This window comes from Hydra vulgaris, chromosome 12 (assembly GCF_038396675.1).
Source record: "Hydra vulgaris chromosome 12, alternate assembly HydraT2T_AEP".
Lineage (NCBI taxonomy): Eukaryota > Metazoa > Cnidaria > Hydrozoa > Anthoathecata > Hydridae > Hydra > Hydra vulgaris.
Genome location: NC_088931.1, coordinates 29,309,123 through 29,329,628, shown reverse-complemented (window position 1 = coordinate 29,329,628; position 20,506 = coordinate 29,309,123). Strand labels below are relative to the sequence as shown.

The 20,506-nt window shown below is 29.4% G+C and overlaps 1 protein-coding gene across 1 annotated transcript; it reads left to right on the top strand.

The window, feature by feature from the left end:
* The first annotated feature begins 16,032 nt into the window (after nt 1–16,032).
* Nucleotides 16,033–20,097, top strand: LOC100209015 (small ribosomal subunit protein eS1). The gene is made up of 4 exons (XM_065812841.1): nt 16,033–16,191; nt 17,246–17,349; nt 17,563–18,069; nt 19,942–20,097. Exons 1-4 carry the CDS (start codon nt 16,133–16,135, stop codon nt 20,061–20,063), a joined length of 792 nt encoding a protein of 263 aa, XP_065668913.1. The 5' UTR covers nt 16,033–16,132; the 3' UTR covers nt 20,064–20,097.
* The last annotated feature ends 409 nt before the right edge of the window (nt 20,098–20,506 follow it).

Below are 20,506 nucleotides of genomic sequence, written 5' to 3'. Positions count from 1 at the left end.
TATCTATTCGAGTGTAATTCTCTTATCTGCAGCACCATCACAGTTAAAAACTAGACATAGTTTAAAAAATTGCTTCAAAAGTTATTTGCGGAGCAAATAGAGATGATCTTTCAGCACCTCTTCTTACTGAATTAAAAATGGACTCATTAAAAGACAGAAAAGAAAAACATGTAGCTGAACTTGTTCGTTCTATTATAACTAGAAATTGTCTTCCAGCCTTTTACGACCTATTTGGAGATCGTACGAGGTGAAAAGAAAAAAAAGAAATCCGCTCTCGTATTAAAATTGGTCAGAGACGATTTGTTGTAACTAGCTAGTTACAACAAATCTGATGGCTATAGCCATTAGATATTGAATAGTAGTTGACCAAACTAAAAATATTATACAAAATAATAAAAATTACAAAAAAAATACATAATTTCCAAAAAAACAAACAAAAAAAAAAACAACAACTCGAGGAGCGGAAGAAGGATCTGTTAATTAAACTATTGTAAATAAAATTCTTAACTTAACGGTATTGTATCCAGCTCTTATCGAGTATAAAAAAGTAATTTTAATAATAATATCCAAATTGTGTGGCTCTTCAACATGTCCGAATTAAATATACTTAAACTTTATTAAAACAAATAAAAAAATTGAAAAAAAACTTTTAGATTAAAAATTTTTTTTTTGAAAAAGCATTAAAATTTTTTTTTGGCAAAGCTTTTTTTCAAAAAAAAGTTCTAATGCTTTGAAAAAAATTTGAATTTGAATAGATATATATTAAAATATAGCATGCAGCCGTTATAAAAAAAAAGTACGCAATTATATAGTACTGCTCAAACACAGACTTAGTTCTGCAAAAGTGCATGAATAAAATATGCACGCAAAAATGTCAACTTTGTATTTAACTGTAAATTTTTGAATGTAATTCTTAAACATAAAATGCTATCAGTGTGAAAACTATATGGTTAGATTAAAAATCATATGACGTTAAACCTTGTCGTGGCAAACTTTTTGACCGAGACGAGAAGTTAGTACTTCTCGTGAGACCGAGAACGAGACGAGACGAGAAATTTAACAATTTTTGAAAACAAATTTATTAAAATCCAAGTAGAAAAAAAAAATGAAAACATGGTTTTGACAAATAGACACAAATGACATTTGTCAAATGTAAACAACTTTTTCAAATATTAATTCAGATTTTTTTTGCCAAACTTTTCCAACAAGACAATGTTTCTCTGATTAAGATGATTTGTTCTACTTTTTCTGGGTGTAAGTTGTGTGTGGATGATCGGACGACATTTCCACCCGAGCTAAAAACTCTCTCTGATTTAGTTGAACTTGCTGAAATAGTTAAAATTTGTCTAGCTAATGAAGAGAGTTCTGGCAATGTATTTGAATGCAATTTCCACCAATCAAGAATCGGAAAGTCTTTCTTGGCATCAGGGAGATATTCATACTGGCACATTTCGCTCAAAATAGGATTCAGTTCTGATGTTGGTCTTGTGTTTCAAGTCTGACGTTTAACTTGCGCTTCAGTTTTGAATTAGGGGACAAATCTGCTGAAAGGACTCTGGCAACAGGTTGGCACTCAACATTATCCTTAACCTATGAGGCTAACCATTCTTTTGTTGTCTGAAATTTTTTGAAGAGCTTTAATTGAAGTCCCTTTAAATCAGGATTTAAGTAGTTTGCTGCAGCACTCAATAAGTTTCCAGTGTGACAAAGAGGAAATCTTTTCTCAATGCAGCTTTTTAAGTTTTTTGCATACAAGACACAGTAGCCATTTTTTCCATCCATCTCAATAAATTGATCAATTTTGTCATGGATTAAATAAAGAGAATCGGCGACAGTGTTAATTGTTGGAATAGACTCTTTTATTTTAGGTGGCGCCAGTTGACTGACTTAGGGAACGCGGAGGGTGGGAGGACTTTGCTCGTCCCCCTCCCCTTCACTCCTCTTCCCACGCCCTATACTGAATACGTCACTGCCCGCTCTCTGTAAGTTTTGAAATTTTTTTTTATGAAAAATAGCTCTCTGCTTAAAGTAAGTTGCCGACCCTTGGTATATATTGGTTAAAAATTAAACCGACTGTACTTTTTTTCGATCCATAAGTACTACTAACCTTTTGATCGACCTTAATTACTAAATCTATTCCGGTATGTATTTTAAATTTTTCTTTAATTTTAAAATAATAAAATTTAAAACTTGAAACAGTGACTCTCTCACATAACCGAAATATCGTAATTGAACAAGTGCAATCGCGCTTGGCCCCTTATATTTAAGAGGCATAAAATATTATAAACACGTTTTTCTAATTAAAAGAACTTGTTCATAAGAAACTAGAACTAGAAGCCATTATTATTAAGAAACTTAGTACGAAGTTACTTTTCGATTAGAAACTTATTTTATTAAGAGTTCGAGGAATATTTCCTAATTTTTCACCAAATTATAACGCCAACAAAACACAAAATTAAATCAAAGCATTAACTACAATCGAGAACAACAGTTTAAATGAATATTTGATTTGCACGCGCAAATCAAATATTCATTTAAACTGTATGCAAAGTAGGCTCAGGCGGGGCTTCAAATCAAAGTATTTACAAAAGAAATATAGTAACACAGATCTACAGCAGGCAATATCAAATGAAGAAAATATGTTTTCAGACTGAGAAAGAGAAGAAGTAAAGATCTGAAATTTTAAATCTTCAACAATGTTTGATTAAAGCAGGAAAGACTACCTACAAAATCAACTATAGTGAATGCTCTAATAGATAATAATTCCACTCAATCCTATAATGTTTTCTGAGCAAAACCTTTCCAAATGAATGATGTTAATAAAATAAGCGTCAGAGATTGTGATGAAAAGGCAATACTGAAAGCATTGCCATCATTTTTGATACCACAAATGATGGCATTAATGCAAGAAGAGCACAGAAAGTTTTTGCTAATATCATTGGCGTGGATAAAAAACTCGTAAATTCTACGAGTTTTTTATTTTATAATTAGAATAGTTTTAAGTCCTTATATAATTAGAATGGTTCTCAGTCTTTAAAGACTGAGAACCATTCTAATAGTCATATGTTTTTGATATTGACTCTGAAATATTTCTGTAAAAAGTTTAACAATCAACAAATATATGTAAATTTTTTATTAATGCAAATTAATGTTTTGAGAGAGTTAAAATCATTTAAATGCAAAGCAGTATTTTATTATTAATTTTTATTTCTATTTTAATCGGAAATATATAACATGACCTTAGTATAATATCCGCACCTAAAACAACTAAGTAACAATAGACTAGTTGTCTGAAACACCCCTCAGTGTTCTAGTAGTCCGCAGATATGAGTAATAAAACTTTAATTTTGACCTAAAAATTTATTTCTTAACCCTTAGTTGATTTAATTTCATATATAACATACAAAAAGGATTGCAGGTTGATCTTAAAATTTCTTAGCATTCTATTAGCCTGCTGGTTGCGTTGTAAAATATACTTTTCAACCTAAAAAAAATTCCGAGGTTAAAAAAATTATCGAAATCACTATGATGACTAAAATGAACCACAATATGATTTGTCAGATCCAAAGTATTAAGCATGTTTTTAAGAAAGCATAAGAAATGCCATTGCCATATGAAGTTATTCAAATGGTTGTAATATAAATAACGTGTAGTCACTGACCGGACCCCCCAAAAAAAACGAGTTTTTGTAAGTCTATTTCACATCTTTTCTATACTTTTTCCTTATATATATCCTAGCTGTCCGGAATGATTCATTAAATAATCCATTCTAAAAAATTGCTTTAAGAGCAAAAAAAATTAACATTTTCCGCATACGTTAAGCTCATAAAAGATTTATAAAATGGTTTGTTTTTCTCCTATACCCGTATTTTAGAAGTCTCAGAGGTTTAGTGCGCTGTCATCTGTGTTGTTTCGGGGGGTTCAAGTCTTTCCTTAGGCGTAATAAATTTTTAATTTTTTTAATCTTGCTATATATATTTATAGCAAAAAAATATACATAGCAAAAAAAATTTTGTTTTTTTGCTATATATATTTGTTAAGATATATATAGCAAAAATTTTAAAATAAAACGATTGTTAAAATAAAATTTTAAACTTTTCTCATACAATTTTATACAAAAGACGTTTGCACTGGCTTTTTAAAAAGTTCTCTTCCTTTCGTTTGTCATAGTATATAATATCCTTATATTTGTTATGCATATATTTTCTATAGAGCTTTATTTCTTTATTTTCTATTCTTAAAAATCGAAAAAGATTTAAAAAAAATGAAGTGTAAGTGTAAGGATTTGAACCACGGCGATTCACTTCCGAAACGCTGAGAGCTAACCATTTCAGCCATAAGGCATATTATTCGATAAAAGTTTTAACACTATTTAATAAAAAAAAACTTTAAAAGCGGCAAATGAATTCTATAAATCAAAATTAGGGAGATGTTGCTGCAATCAGGATTGAACTAGCTAGAGAGGTTGGGGTATCTTCTCGGGGCCCCTGCCATTTCTAAAGGTCCTAGGCCCCACTAAAAATCAAGATGTAAAAGTAAAACACACAAAAATACAAATAATTTTTCAAAAATATTGCAATAAATATGGTAATTAATTCTACGATTAAAATATGAAATGTTTAATAAAATATACAAAGACATCGTAAAGCAGCCTTATATCATTATTTATTAGTGGTAGAGTAAATTATCTTGAGTAAGAGACCTAAAATTTAATTTATTACAAAAAAACATTACACTTGTTTATTGAGTCGTGCGTATATTTTTATATAAGCCCAGGGCCTTGGATAGGCTATAAATGTGCTGGTGCAAAAATATTTTTGGGCCCCACTCAATACGACGATTATATTAATAAGACGTTCAGAACGTAATAATAATAATAATAATAATAATAATAATAATAATAATAATAATAAGCACTGACTTATTATAAGCCAGTGCTTCCCAACCATAAGAAGCCAGTGCTTCCCAACCAGAGAAACTCAGAATATTTAATGAGGCTAGAGATTTTATTATTTAAAATATTATTTCTCAGTAAACATATTAGTTTGTATAAATAAAAGACTTAAATATATTTACAAAAAATGTATATTGAAATACAATTGGAGTTCAGCTTTAAATAGGGTAAAATGGGTTAATCTGAAAAGTTTCTCATTTTTAAAAAAATATTTTTTTTAGAAAATATTTTTACATGCAATTTAAAAAAATTTTATTAAAATAAAATAAAATTTATAACATATTATAAAACTAAAAAAATAGCTATGTTCTATAAACAATAAAATGCAAATCGTATTTGGTTATCATAACTTAGCGGAAAATTTGAATTTTTAAGAAATCAAAATATAAACGTGGTCGCTGCATGCAGCAACCACGTTTATGTTTTGATTCCTAAAGGTAACATTGCGCTGCTTGTAGCGCAAGGTTACTATTTTTAATTTTGGTATATATTTTATAATACTGTACAAAATTTGTTCTTAATATATTATAGTTTAAGTTAATATAATCTTTATTTGAATTCTGATAAATAAATGTTTCATAAATTTTATAGGTAGTTGACAGATGATGGAAGTCAAAAAAATAAAGTCTGGTGCACAGAAAAAAGCTGAAAATAGAAACTCCGAACTGGTCAATGCTGCAAAAGACCAAAAGCAGACAAAATTAACTTGACAAAAATAGATTGAAGAAGAAAAACCAACATATATGAATCCTTTTATTTTGTCAAAGACTTCTTCCGTGAGTGAAAAACCTTTTTTCATGAAATTGCATCCATTATAGCCATCAAATGTGTCGCACTTTAATGAAAAATGTGTTTGTAACTGAGATATGTCTAACGGTGAAAGTCCACAAAAATCATATTCCACTTCGCAGCTGAGAACAAGAAAAGACTTGATCACCTGTTTAACAGTAAAAGACAAAGTGAAGTGGAACAAGAACGCCTTTTTTAAGATAGAGTAATTGACATCATTTTGTTTATTAGAAATCATGGCACTGCTTATCGGGGTAAATATGAATAATTTTAGGTTATGAATGTAAATGTGGACAAGGCTCCTGAGATAAAGTGCGGTACTTTTCTGGCACTTGTGGTGTTATCAACAAATATGATTTTATCTTAAAAACTCATCTAGAAGAAGTTAGTAGAAAGAGCAGGAATAAAAAGGGCATGAAAGGTTGGGGTTCATTGATTACTTTTTTAAGCAAGACAACTGTTAACAGAGTTTTTATTACTATTGAAGAACTTATCAAGAAACCGAATATTAAAGAAGTTTAAGAGTTTGGAAAGTTTAGAATTCAGGTTGAATCATTTCATGATGCAAAATTTTTAAGACCCAGTAAGGCGGTTTAAGGTTAATCTATTCTATGTTGTTGTAGATACTGCCACTACAGCAATGAAAGACCGTTTCGAAGGAAATAATGTTAATTTCTTAATGCATATTGCTTGTCTGGATTCTCAAAACTTTCCATCTTTGTGTGACCATATTGAGGACAACATTTTTTTAATGATTTAGCCAATCTTGCTGGTATACAGAGTGAAACACTGTGCAAAAAGATGACATTATTTGCAATTAATTTTCCATTAGTTAGTAAAGCTTATGAAACTGAATGAGAGAAATGCTCCTCCAAAAACGATGTTTGAATTGCGTTCTTCGTTTTCTCAATCGCTACAATTTTCATTGTTCTACATTTTCTAATATGTATGTTGCATATAAAGTGATATTATGTCTACCTTGCACACAAGTCAGATGTGAGCATGCTTTTTCGAATTGTGAAAAATTGCTTTTGTTTGAAGCACTTCGAACCACTTATTTTGATGATTGTTAAGAATGACATAAAAATTAATTACAATGAAGTTGTCCACAGTTTGGCAAAATCATCAAAACCTCTTACTGATTACTTGCTATTATATAATACTGCAAATACATATTTTTTTCTTATGTTTTGATTATTATTTTTTTATGTAAATATATGAAAAACTTGACTACAAACTTGTATTTTCCCTAATATTGATAAAGGTTGCAATGGCTGCCAAGAGTTCCCTGTCAAACACGTTCAAAAGGGCACTACTATTACTAAATCTACTACTACTAAAACTACTACTATTAAGTTCGGCATTAATATAAAGAGGCGCGCACATTGTACGCGTCAAAGCTGTGCATGAAAATTTTTTATTAACAAATTTGAATTTTTTAACCTAAAAAACTATTATTTCAACATATAACATGTTTATTTATAATGTTTGTTAAAATTTGTTGAGTTTTTGCCGTTTTTTCATCTTTCTGAAGCATAGTGCTATCTATGCATATTTGATTACTTCAGGGATTTTGTTTCTATTGAAATCATTAACAACGACTCTAAAAATACCCTAAAAATCATACTGTTGTAAACTACCACTGACGTCAACAGAAGTATTTTCAAATCATCGTCAAAATATTATTTTGAAAAACTTCCAATAAATAAAAGTTTATTTGTACTAAGAGATTTTAACTTTAACGCTCTAAATTACGGCAGTATTAATAGTAATAATAAAAAAAAACTTTAGCAATGATTTATTATAATCTGGTGTAATTCCTCTTCAAATTCAGCAACATTATTAGGGGACAACTGAATAAGCGCAAATTTCATAAGTGCGAACGAAATAAGTGCGTATGGCGTAGGTGCGAGCTGGCGTAGATGCGAACTTGCATAAGTGCAAACTGGCATAAGTGCAAACTGGAATAAGTACGCCAAAAAAGTATGCAAACATTGGCGTAAGCGCAAATTGGCATAAGTATAAAACAGTTGCAAAAACTGACAAAAATGTGAATTGGCATTAATGCGAACTGGCATAAGAACGCCAGACGAATTTGTTAACATTTGCTTTTGCACAAATTTTGTTGCCCAAAAGGATATAATTTTAAATATATTTGAATATATTTTTTATTTAGTTGCTATGGATACCTAATTTTGCTTAGCAGCAACTAACTTTTATTTGTGCATATGTTTTATTTGCGCTATGTACACTATTTAGCACCTGTTTTATTATGAGACCCTTGCTCGTGAAAAGTAAAACTTATTTAAGTTTAATATGATTACACGTTGCTAAATAAACTTGTTTTCCTGTAGAACAAAATTGTATTCTAATTTAAATTAATTAGTTTTTCTAATTAACAGATTTTACGAGTGTCTACAGAATTTTTAAAATTTGTATGTTTATATTGTTCCCATGCATTCACAATCATCAAAAATCTTTGACAATGAAATCTATAAGTAGTACAAGCTTAGCAAACAATAATTCACAAGAATTTGAAGTTGACATAGTTTCAACTTTTCTTTTTTTTTAATGATGATTCTTGAAATGATAATGTAGGTCTGCCGAGTTGTTTATTTTTACTATCCTTCATTAATGTGGTATTAAAATCATTTTCAAGCCAAGCTGAATTCTTTATAATAAACCTTGCACCGGTTAGTTTACTTTGAATCCATCTCTTAACATAATCAAAATAAATAAACGAAAGACTGTTGAGTCAAATAAATTAGTGAATTTTGTTTCTTGTGACACTCATGAAGCCTTAATAAAAACAGCATTTCAACATCTAAAATGAATAGCCACAACCAAAGCAACCAAAATAGATTATTAAATCAATTTGGTTTGACAAGCGCTAGATAAATAAGAACAAAATTTAAATTAGGATTGTCAATTAAAAGCAAAAGTTAGACATTAAAATATTACAAATTAAGCATATTTAAATTTGCTATAAATATGTTAATTACATACCAATTTTAGTCTAACAACTTTTAAAATCTAGATAATATATAGAGTAATAATATAATATTTTAAAAAGCGCAATATTTTATGTAAATTTTAAAATAAAAGGTTCGATACCATTTAGGCATCAAAGTTCTGATTTTGGTTTTTATACTTTTGTCCAGTCACTGGCCCACTGTGTGTGTAAGCCCCCTTAACTTCTGTTTCAGCCTCCTCCGTATTCTAACTTTCTTAACCTTTTTAGGTCACTGTGTGTGTGTGTGTGTGTGTGTGTGTGTGTGTGTGTGTGTGTGTGTATGTGTGTGTGTGTGTGTGTGTGTGTGTGTGTGTGTGTGTGTGTGTGTGTGTGTGTGTGTGTGTGTGTGTGTGTGTGTGTGTGTGTGTGTGTGTGTGTGTGTGTGTGTGTGTGTGTGTGTGTATATATAGTTTATACATATATATGCAGATATATATGTATAAACTATTGAAGAATCATTTAACAACATTATTTTATTTAATAAATAATAACATTTTTTTGTATAACAGTTTAATGAATGCTTTCGAGTCTATTCCCTAAGCACACATTCCGAAACGCTCCATCCGTAAGGAACGATTTCGCAAGTATTCTTTCGAAATGATTTGTTTCGCAAGTTTCTTTTCGTAAATGGTTTTTACGGAATTATTATTTATTTTTTTCGTTTAATGCGTTGCGGAAGGTGCATGTACAATTTCCGCAATAGCAACTTGAAATACGGAAGATAAAAGTTTTTGTTTTTGTGCGGCTAGTTATAACTCACTTTTTGCAAATTTATTCAAATCACATTATGCAAATTTATTTAAGAAATCCCACAAAAGCTAGTTAGTATACAGGGTGTCCACTCTGCTGAAAAAACTGAAAGAATTAGAAAGGACTGTTTTTGAAAAACATGCTAAAAAAACTTGGAAACTGTGTTTTTTGTGCATCATTGATTCAATGGTGCGCAAAACATACATTTTACAATTTATCCATCATGTTTTTTTTTAAAACAACCCAATACATTTTTTTTAGTTTTTCCAGCAGAGTAGACACCCTGGTATAATAAACTGCTCAAAAAGTGTCAAACAGGTTCCAGAAAAACATGACATTTATTAAATGAAATAATTGTTTGTTAATAATTTTTGGTGAGCCAAAAGTTAACAAAGCATGCTTTTCTAAAACTATAAAAATCAATCACAAATCAATTGATAATGAAAACGACACACAGTGGGACGAAATCCTGATTTTGTGGCCAAAATTCCCAAATTATCTACATAAGGGTTTTCGAGGTCGCTGATTAGGAATCTGAGGTCAGATTTAAAAAATTCAAAATGGCGGCTCCAATATGGCGGCCAAAACTGCTCATACGTTGAAATTATGAAATCTCATGTAGCTTGGTTTTCAAGGTCATTGCTAATGATTCAGGAGTTAAATTAGAGCAAAAACACTGCAAAATTATTTTCAAATTTATACTATTAATAAAAAAACAGAAATTTGTAATTTCTGTTTTTTTATTAATAGTATAAATTTGAAAATAAGATTAAAAAAACAATTTTTAATTAAAAAAATTGTTTCTTTAATCCTAGTAACAAAAATCACGTATGTCATATTCATCAATGTTCGAATCATTCGATTGGGAATCTGATGTTGAACCACATGTATCTAAATCGAAATCGTTATTTGTCTCTTGTCTGGTGACTTCAGGTTGTTTTAACAATTGTATAGCTTCTTGATGTAGAGATTTTACCGGTCTCTGGGGCAATTTCCTGATGCTCGAGAGAAACGGATCTGATGTTAATAAGAGCCTATTAAAAATGTCTCTCATATTCGATTCTCTTGAGCATTTTCTTAAATGATGTAATCTGAAGTTTTTAATGTCCTTATTGCGTGACTCTTGGGCATCTTCAGAAATTTGTCCAATCGGTAAAAGGGCATACTTTACAATTTCTGCTCCATGGATCAGCAATTTATGTACAGATGTAGGCATGTAATACCACGGATATAAAGCAACAAATAAATGGGCGGTATTTACACAATAGTCTTTGAATCTTTCATCATCTATATCAAACCCGCTCAAAATTACCTGCAAAATAACATGAAATCGGTGAATTAATTTTTCATCGACTCCTGTTATTTCAGCAGATATAGCAGCATTTTGAAAAAAGCGGCGCGCTGTATTTCCATCGTTAGAGCTTCCATATCCTGGCTTTGGTCGATCAACGATAAGCCCCAATTTTACCCTAAATTGAGTCTGTATTTCTTCCTTACGTATTTTCACATTCTTTTTATCTTCCTCTCGACGAGCTTGCCACTTTTCAGTTGTTAGCTTATACGACAGATGCAAACAGCACTCGAAAAAACGAATCCATGCATGCAATGTAGATAAGCCAAATCTTAAATTATCTGTTGTAATGTCCATTTTTATAATGTTGTTGATGTCATTAAATTCTTTAGAGGAAGCTTTGCACAGGAAGCAGCGTTGTGTAGAAGTGGTACCAGTTACTGCATTACAGACTTTACCGTCTATCATCGTAAATGACATACAATAAGTTACTGAAATGGATTTTCCATTTTGTTCATTAACATGTGGTGCAAGACCCTCAATCTGCAGTTCAATGTTGGTAACTTCTTTCAATGTTGACTGTACATCTTCATGTACAAACTGCAATCGTATTTGTCTGCAGAATTGCGGAAATGATGGTCTAGGATTTTTCCACACAATAGTTGCTTCACCCGTCTCATGGTTGTTGTGTATTAATTGTAAAGGTACAAGAGAAATATAAAAAATGCTTTCATCAGATTTTCCAGTCTCAGTAAGTTTTTGTTTATAAACACTTTGACCGCTGCTTCCATCACATCCCCATTTACAGTAAAGTACTAATTTTTGCAGAATTTCCGGATTTAGAGTATCAATGACATCAGCCTGAAGTTGTATAATTCTAGATGTGGTATGATCAAGTAAAGTCTGTAGTTCAATCTGTGCGCACGACTCACTAACAGTTATGTACACAACTGATGGATAACAACGTTTTTTTGCTTTTTCTACTTCAAGGTATGATGGGTATAATTTGCATTTATGTGCTCTAGCTACATTTCTTGATAGTTGATAAGAGTGCTTTGATTCTCCTTTCTCGATCATTAAAGAAAGTGCTTCATCTGGGGTTAAAGGTACTTCATTTTGCGAACAAACAGCGGATATATATTTTGAGGCTCTTGTTGGGGTTGTTAATGTGACATCTTTAATAACTTAAGCAGCATGTACTTGACCAGAAGTCCTTAAACTCATTTGAGCAGCATATGCCAATTCTTCTGTAGAAAAAGTAGAACGTACTTCTTGAGTCTTTCGCCTCTTTGATCTTTTACTAGATGAAGCAAAGGATTGCGAAGGTCGCCTACATGTTTCTTTTTTATTATCACTCTTCACAATCTTCTCAGGTGTTGTGCATTCAGTATTGGATAATTTTAAAAATTGTACGGTGCCCTTAAAACATTCTTCATTTTTTTTTAAGAAAAAAATCTTCCCATCTTCCTGCTGCTCTCCATCTCGATCGAAAATTTGAAAATAACCGTGATAATGACATTTCATCCTCGCCTACTTGTATCACATTTTCCGTTTTTTTGAAAATTGCATCTGTCAAAACATCAATGATGAATTTATATTCATTTTTTAAACTGTCTTTTACCATAAAGAATATATCTTTTCTTAAAAATTCCATAATTGAAGATTTGGAAGACTCTGTAAAAAAAACAACAGTAACAACTGCTGAAAGTTCTTTGAGGACTATTTTATAAAACTTTGAGATTATCATAAAACGGAATGAGAAGTAACTTTTAAAGCATATATTTAAAATAAAAAATTATTGCATTAAAATGTAACTAGTCCTGTTAAATAATGTTAATTCACTAATTTCCATGATCATCAATGCGTGGTGCGACATTAATCTATTAACATAGTTTAATGTCGCACCATGCATTTCTCCATAAAAACTAGTCTCACAATTAAAATGGCACTCAATGGCAGCCAGTTTTTTAATATGTTATATTTAACACTATACATGATCAGTTCCTTGTCAAAAGAAGGTGGATAACCGCGGTTAAATTTTTAAAACGACATTAGAAAATCGATTTCAGATAAAAAATTTACAATTGTTTATGTTTACTTGTCGCGCGATTTAAATATGAAAAAAATTAAAATTAGCAATAACAGTGCATAATCCAATTGAAATAGCTTCTTCAGTTTAACAGCACTTTAAAACAGGCAAGAATTTTTCGACGTGTCCACTTGTTTAGTGCGTACCGAACGGAGGCTAAATGTCAACTGACGCCCAGACCACCCTAGAGCAGGTATATACCTGCCCTGTTTGGAATTTTGTTATAGGACTATCTGTAAACAAGATCTGAACGTAAAAAGACGAAAATATAAAACTCAAAAATTTGACTTTTGGCCACGAAATCGGGATTTCGTCCCACTGTGCGACATTGCAAATGAGTTAACAACTTTTTTGTTAATCTAAAATTCCTTATGTAAATAAATCTTTAAATAAATATTTTTGTTGTTATAGAAATGATTTAAATAACAAAAAACCTAGTGGGCACGGTACGTTTTTAAAACGTTTTTTAGACGTTTTTATAAGGTTCAAACCTAATAAAAACGTTCAAAGAACGTTTTAAAAACGTACTGTGCCCACTGGGAACTAACCATGTTAGAATTTGGAAAGGTTTTTAAAGGCTTAAAAGAAACAAGGCAACCGGAACCGACAATGTCAATAACAACATAGTAATAAACTGCAACAATGATCTTAAAATTCCCTCATTTAAAATTTTTAAACTCTCGCTAAAAGATGGTATTTTTCCTGAAAACTGCTATTGTAAAACCTATATTTAAATCAGGAGATACAAGTGAAATAGTTAATTTCAGACCAATATCAATACTTTTAACATTCCCTAATATACTTGAGAGAATTATGCTTAATAGACCGGGTGAATAAATAAAAGCAATTGCTTTTATTAAGCGTTTTGGGAGTAATTGCTCAACTTTATGTAAATAAAAATTTGAGCAAAATTGTCCAAATTTTACTTTTACTCAACGTTTTTTGAGTAATTGCTTAGCTTTCCGTGAATAAAAATTTTGACCAATTGCTCTTTTTTGCGTGAAAGCTCTTATTTATGAGCTCAAAATGTTGAGCAATTTCTTACATATGAGAAAAACGCGCGAATAAAAAAGCTCAAAAAACGGCGAGCAATTGGTTCTAATTTTACGTTCACCTATAATAATTGCTTTTTATTTTATTTTTTGATAATTGGACAATCATTTATAACTTTACTACTTTATTTTTTATTTTTTTTAACGTAGATTGTGTTTTTTGATGTGATTACTTCTTAATAGCTCGAAAAGTTGTTAAAAATTATAAAGTCAACTTTTAAAAAAGTAATTAAGAAAGTAATAAAAGATACAAACTACATTTCAAAGTTTTCTCTTTTCAACGCAAAGACGCCTTTTTGACTTGCCGCTGAATAGTTATACTATTAAGTTTTAAACGGTTTTTGGCTTCGTCCTCCCTCCTGCTAGTCTATTATAACTCCTTATTCATCTTAAATATTTTCTGAAGGAACAAGTTGTGTACCAAAGGTATCATTATATTTTTTAATTAGTTGTTGTAAAAACCCTGAACCCCCCCTTTCCCACTTACACGCACCCGTAGAATCGCCCTTGTTTGCTGCCAGAGTTACTTCTGCACAGTAGTTTCACCACCTTAAACAAGAACTTTCATAATTCATACTTTTCTTTATTGTCATGCACAGCTTAAATTGGGTATTGGAAAAACAGAGAAAATTAATATGTGGAAATGTGGAAATGTGGAAACTGGGAAAATGCGGAAATAAAATGCAGAAAATAGAGTTTGGGGGCTTCAGTTCATAAATCAACTAATTAAAGAAAAGAGAACAAATAAGTGCTGCAACATTAATGTTTGGGTTAGGGCGGCAAAAGATTAAAGTTAGGAAACATTTTCCTCACTTTATTCACCCAATTTGCAAGTTGAAAATTAGTATTAATGTTTTAATGCTATTATTATTTTAAAAATATTTTTCTATTACCTATAATCAGTAAAATTCACTGTATCTTAACAAAAAAATCAACTTTGACCTATTATAAATTTATTGTTGGAACTCTACCAAGCTGTTTGACAAACATCTGGTACTAAACCTCCCAAGCTGCGCGCTTTAGAAGTATAATAGAGTCACAAGCTTTAAGTTTATTATGGATTCCTTTACACAAAAAATTTATTACATAACTTTTTTTGTTTCTTAGCTCTCTTAGGAGAAGTGTTAATTCTGAGAAAAAGTTGATGTTCTTCCTCTTGGTCTTATCACAGAGCATCACGGGAGAGTATGTAACTAGGAAGTTCACGCCTCCTAAAATTACCAATGTCGCTTATTTTGCTAGAGCTGGCGTAGAATCTCGGACCTTTTGGTTCTGAACACTGATCTCTATAATAATTATTAACTATAATAATTAATATTTAGTTATTAAATATAGTAATTAATAATTTGATTATGATTATTAATTATACTAGTTAATAGTTATTATATAGATCAGTGGATTTCTAACCACTGCACTACAGCTGAACTGCAGCATATATATATATATATATATATATATATATATATATATATATATATATATATATATATATATATATATATATATATATATATATATATATATATATATATATATATATATATATATATATATATATATATATATATATATATATATATATATATATATATATATATATATATAAATATATATAAATAAGACTTTACAACTTTGTCATAAAACACCACGGAAGAAGATGGGCATTTAGCTAGGAAGCTTGTTTTAAACCTTAGATCTTTTTCTAAAAGTAAGTGATCCAGGATTCAAACTACTGCAACTCGGCTGCTAGATTTATTTATAAGTGGCCGATAGATAAATTCAGAAGTGTAGTATTACTAGTTAGTTACTGAGGTATTGTTAGTTTATAACTGTAGTATTATCAGTTCTTGATATCAATATTTTTCCAAGATTGATGACATTTTTTAAAATGAAACACGTAAAATATCGATAAAGTTAACTAAAAACTATTGGTCTTTAGTAATCTTAGTGATAAGACTACTTTTGTCTTCTTTTTACCCCGGCTATGTAAATATTTATTTAAACATTTTGGTATGGTAGCAATATTTAAAGGGCTAAATATATATATAAATAAAAATAAAAATCCTAACGCATGTTTAACATTTTCAAATCACAAATAAATTTTCGGCAACCGTATTAGTTTACCTTGCTTCTTTTTCTATCGTCGGTGACCGTGATAAATCTTTTAAATTTCCCTGTCAAGCTTTTAGCCATCATGGCGGTTGGCAAGAATAAGAGGCTTTCAAAGGGCAAGAAAGGATCCAAAAAAAAGATGTAAGTGGAAGTATTGCATTGCGTAGATCAATGGAAGTTTTCACTTCAACCTTATTTATGTTGCATTTGGTAAAAAAAAATGATGTTAATGATAATCATCGATATATATTATTGAATTTATACACTTTCTGTAACTTGGTCAATCTCAATAACTTAAAAAGCAACCTTCATTTAATGGTTTTCATATTAGCTTTTTAAAGAAAAATAAATACAATCATGTATTTTCAAAATTCCTTACTAATCTATTCATATAACATATTAGTAAGTAAACTCTTGAGATTTGTAAAAATATGTTAGAAGAATAATCGTTTTATTTTTTATTTGAACATTAAACATGTAGCATTTTATTTTTACGTAAAGCAACGTCAGTATGATTTAGAAAACTATAACGTATTATTAAAATAATTTCTAATTGCCTATATATTAATTTTTAAATAATAAATAAAAACGCTAAAAGCGTCGATATTACTCTCCTTATAATTTTTGCCAAAAATACTAATTCTATTTGTTTTCAAGTTAAACTACATTATTCAAATCCTATTGCTCAGTTTCTACGATTGATTCTGATGAGTACAAACCCTACTGCCCAGTTTCTTCAATTGATTGATGAATAAAATATTTAAGATCACATACATTTATACTGCCTGTTTGACAGTTCAATGACAACTATGCATGCTAATAACAAGGTTACAGTCATTAGTAAATGGCATCAGCTAGTTTGTTTTAGCAAAAGGAGTAATAAAACTGTTTGTTATATTTAATTATTACATCAAATTAATTAATTTTGAAGTTGTAAAAAGTTTCTGGTAAAGTAAATTATTATAAGTAATTATATTTGTGTGTGTATGTAAATATATATATATATATATATATACACACACACATACATACATACATGCATACATATATGTCATTCAGGTTTAATTCTTTTTTTTTCAAATTCAACTTCCTAATCTTAAAAAATTCTGAATATTTCTGTATTTTTAAATTCATATTGGATACTTTCATAAATAAACATAGACAACAATTTATAATGAGAAAATCAATATTTTAGAGTGGACCCTTTCTCCAAAAAAGATTGGTATGATGTTAAAGCCCCTTCTAATTTCAATGTTCGAACAATTGGCAAAACTGTAGTATCTCGAACTGTTGGCACAAGTAAGAATTTTTTATTAAAGATTTTAAAATAAGTTGTTTTGATTTTTGTATTTAAAATTGACTAGTTTTTTTTATTTAGTTGTTTCTAGTAATTCTAGCAGATCTAATTGTTTCTTTAAATTAAAAATAGGAACTATATCAATAGAAATTATATTCTTGTCTTTTTTTTAATACATTTTTAATAATTTTTTATTAGTGATTTTTTTCATATAGAAATTGCATCTGATGGTTTGAAAGGAAGAGTTTTTGAATTAGCCCAAGCTGATCTTAATAATGATGAAGTTTCTTTCAGAAAGTTCAAATTGGTTGCAGAGGATGTTCAAGGTCGTAATGTCATAACAAACTTTCATGGTATGTCAATGACCACAGATAAACTTCGATCTCTAATGAAAAAGTGGCGAACATGTATTGAAGGACATGTTGATGTAAAAACCACTGATGGATATCTGCTTAGATTTTTTGCTATTGGTTTTACTAAAAAACGAAATAATTCAATTAAGAAGACTTGCTATGCAAAGAGTTCTCTAGTAAAAGCCATACGAAAAAAAATGGTTGACATAATTACTCGAGAGGTTGCAGAAAAAGACTTAAAAGATGTTGTCAACAAATTGCTTCCTGACAGTATGGGTGCAGATATAGAAAAATCATGTCAAAACATTTATCCTCTTCAAGATTGTCACATCCGCAAAGTTAAATGCTTAAAGAAACCTAAATTTGATTGTAAGTTTAATAAATTAAAAATTTTTTTTGTGTGGTTTTGATTAGTTCTACTAATCAAAACTAAAGTTTTAATATTAAAGTTAATTGTTTTTTCATGAATTAACTTTATATAGTTGTTATGTATATAATATCTATATAAATATTTTTATAATAAATAGTCAAGGTATATTGTATACTACCCAAATCTATGGGGTTGAATCTTATTTTATGTATGTAAACAAAAAAAAAAAAACGCAACTAAGAATATTTAAAATTAAAAAGCGCTTTAACAAAACATTGCATAATTATGCAACATAATAAACAAAACAAAAAATGTTTTGTTGTCTAATAATAAAAATCTGTTTTTTAAGAATATATACAACTTTTATCTTTTCTTTTTAATATATTCTAACCTTAGTAAAAATTACGTGTTTTTTTGTGACTGAAATTCTCCCAACAGACTCATGTAGAGTATGTAAATAGCTTGTAAATAAAGCCTTAATAGTACTTTTTTGTGTGAAAATAAACCATTCTAGCACTTTTATTAAAATTTTTGTCTCAATAGAACAAAATAATGGTAATAGCATTTTTTTAGTTTAAAAAGCACGATAAGGAAATGTAAAAGTATGAATAATATTATTTTGGTAAACTTTTCTTAAATTTAGGTTTCATGTTTTTAAATGTAATATTGTACCAAGTTTTATTAATTTCTTAATTTATGCAAACTCTTTTGTTCAAAAATACTTTTCAAAAACAAATGAACTTTTTATTTACTTTTAAATATGCAATATGCGAGTTGCGTTTTCCACTTAATTAGTTTACATACATAAAATACAACTCAATCATCTACACTAATTTTTTAGTTGTAGTTATGATTTTTAAAAATGTTTTAGTTTTATATGTATAATTTATATACATAAGTATTTATATGTATGTGTTAGAGATTGTTAAAACAAGAGTTGTTGGTCCTTGGCCTAAGCTTCGAACTTGGTCTTGGCCTTAATTGTTTTGGCCTTGACCATCAAATAAAAAAATACATAAAATTAAAGAATTTAAAGATTTCATTTTTTATTTTTATGTATTTTTGTTATCAACTTTTATATTTATCTAAAAGTATATTTTCTTATCGACTTTATTGAATTCTGTTTATTTTTACATGTGCTTTTATTTTCATAGCAATTGTTACCTACAATTTTGGTAATAATTGGTCCTAATGTAAGGCATAAATTTGAGTGTATGTCCTTGAAAATGTTTGCATAGTCCTTGGCCTTGAAATTCATATTGTTGGCCTTGGCCTTAAAACTCTTGGCCTTGCTACTTTTGACCTTGTTAACAACTCTAGTTAAAAGAAATACACCTGTTTTTAAATGCCTTAAGGTGATTGTATTAAAACTTTTCCAGGTCTGTGTTTTTTGAAAATGCCAAACCTGATTTTGATTTGTATGGAAGAATGCCCACTATATTTTTTACTTTTAACTTGGGGTTTTAGTTAATTTTTGTTGACCCAGTGGACAGAAAACATGTATTAGATGCTCAAAATACATATTGATATGTTTCAATGTGTTTTAGAAGCTAAAACACGTCTTTAGCATGCTCTGGGTACTTTATTGGGTACCATATTTTCAATGTGTATACAATTCTTTGCATTTTGCAAACCAGTTCAACTTCTGACCTTTGTTAGTCAACTGTAGGTTAAAAGTTATTTAGTTCTGAGTTATGGAGATAAAGCACTCATTAACAATTATTTTAACACTGGTAAATTATTAAATACAAATAAGTTGTAGATTCAAGTTAACCCATATTAATGACCAATTTATCATATTGATACCAGTTGCTATATTTTTATGCACATTTTAATGTTTTTTATACATTTTATGAATTGTTATTTTTTAGTGCATAAGCTAATGGAAATGCACGAAAGTTCTGGAACTGCAACAACTACAACTGGTGCAGCTGGAGGTGTTGTTATTGATCGTCCTGACAACTTTGAACCACCAGTTTTAGATTCAGTGTAATTTATAACAAAAATAAAATCTACTGCCATGTTGATTTTTTTTGTTTTAATAATTATATATTAAAATTCCATAATTTAAATATTCTAAATGTCCTACTAACGTTATTTTAGATTTTTGTAAACTTAATATTCAGTTAGACTTAATTAAGTAATTTCTCAGGTAGTCCAACTGAGTAGCTCTAAATTTGCTGCAAATTCTAACTACTTTTTATAAATTAATGATTATAGGATGCTCAATGTGCAATTAATTAAGGATTGACTTCTGTAAATGTTCTTTATTTTTTCCCAAAAATTCACTGTATTATAAGGTTCGAAACATCTTGTTTTTATATAAAAAGTAAATTAGGTAACTTGGTCTCTAAACTTTTAGGGTGCAGAATTTCAATTTTCTTGAAATGTCTGATTTTTAAATCAAACTACTTGGATTTTATGCTATTATTTTGT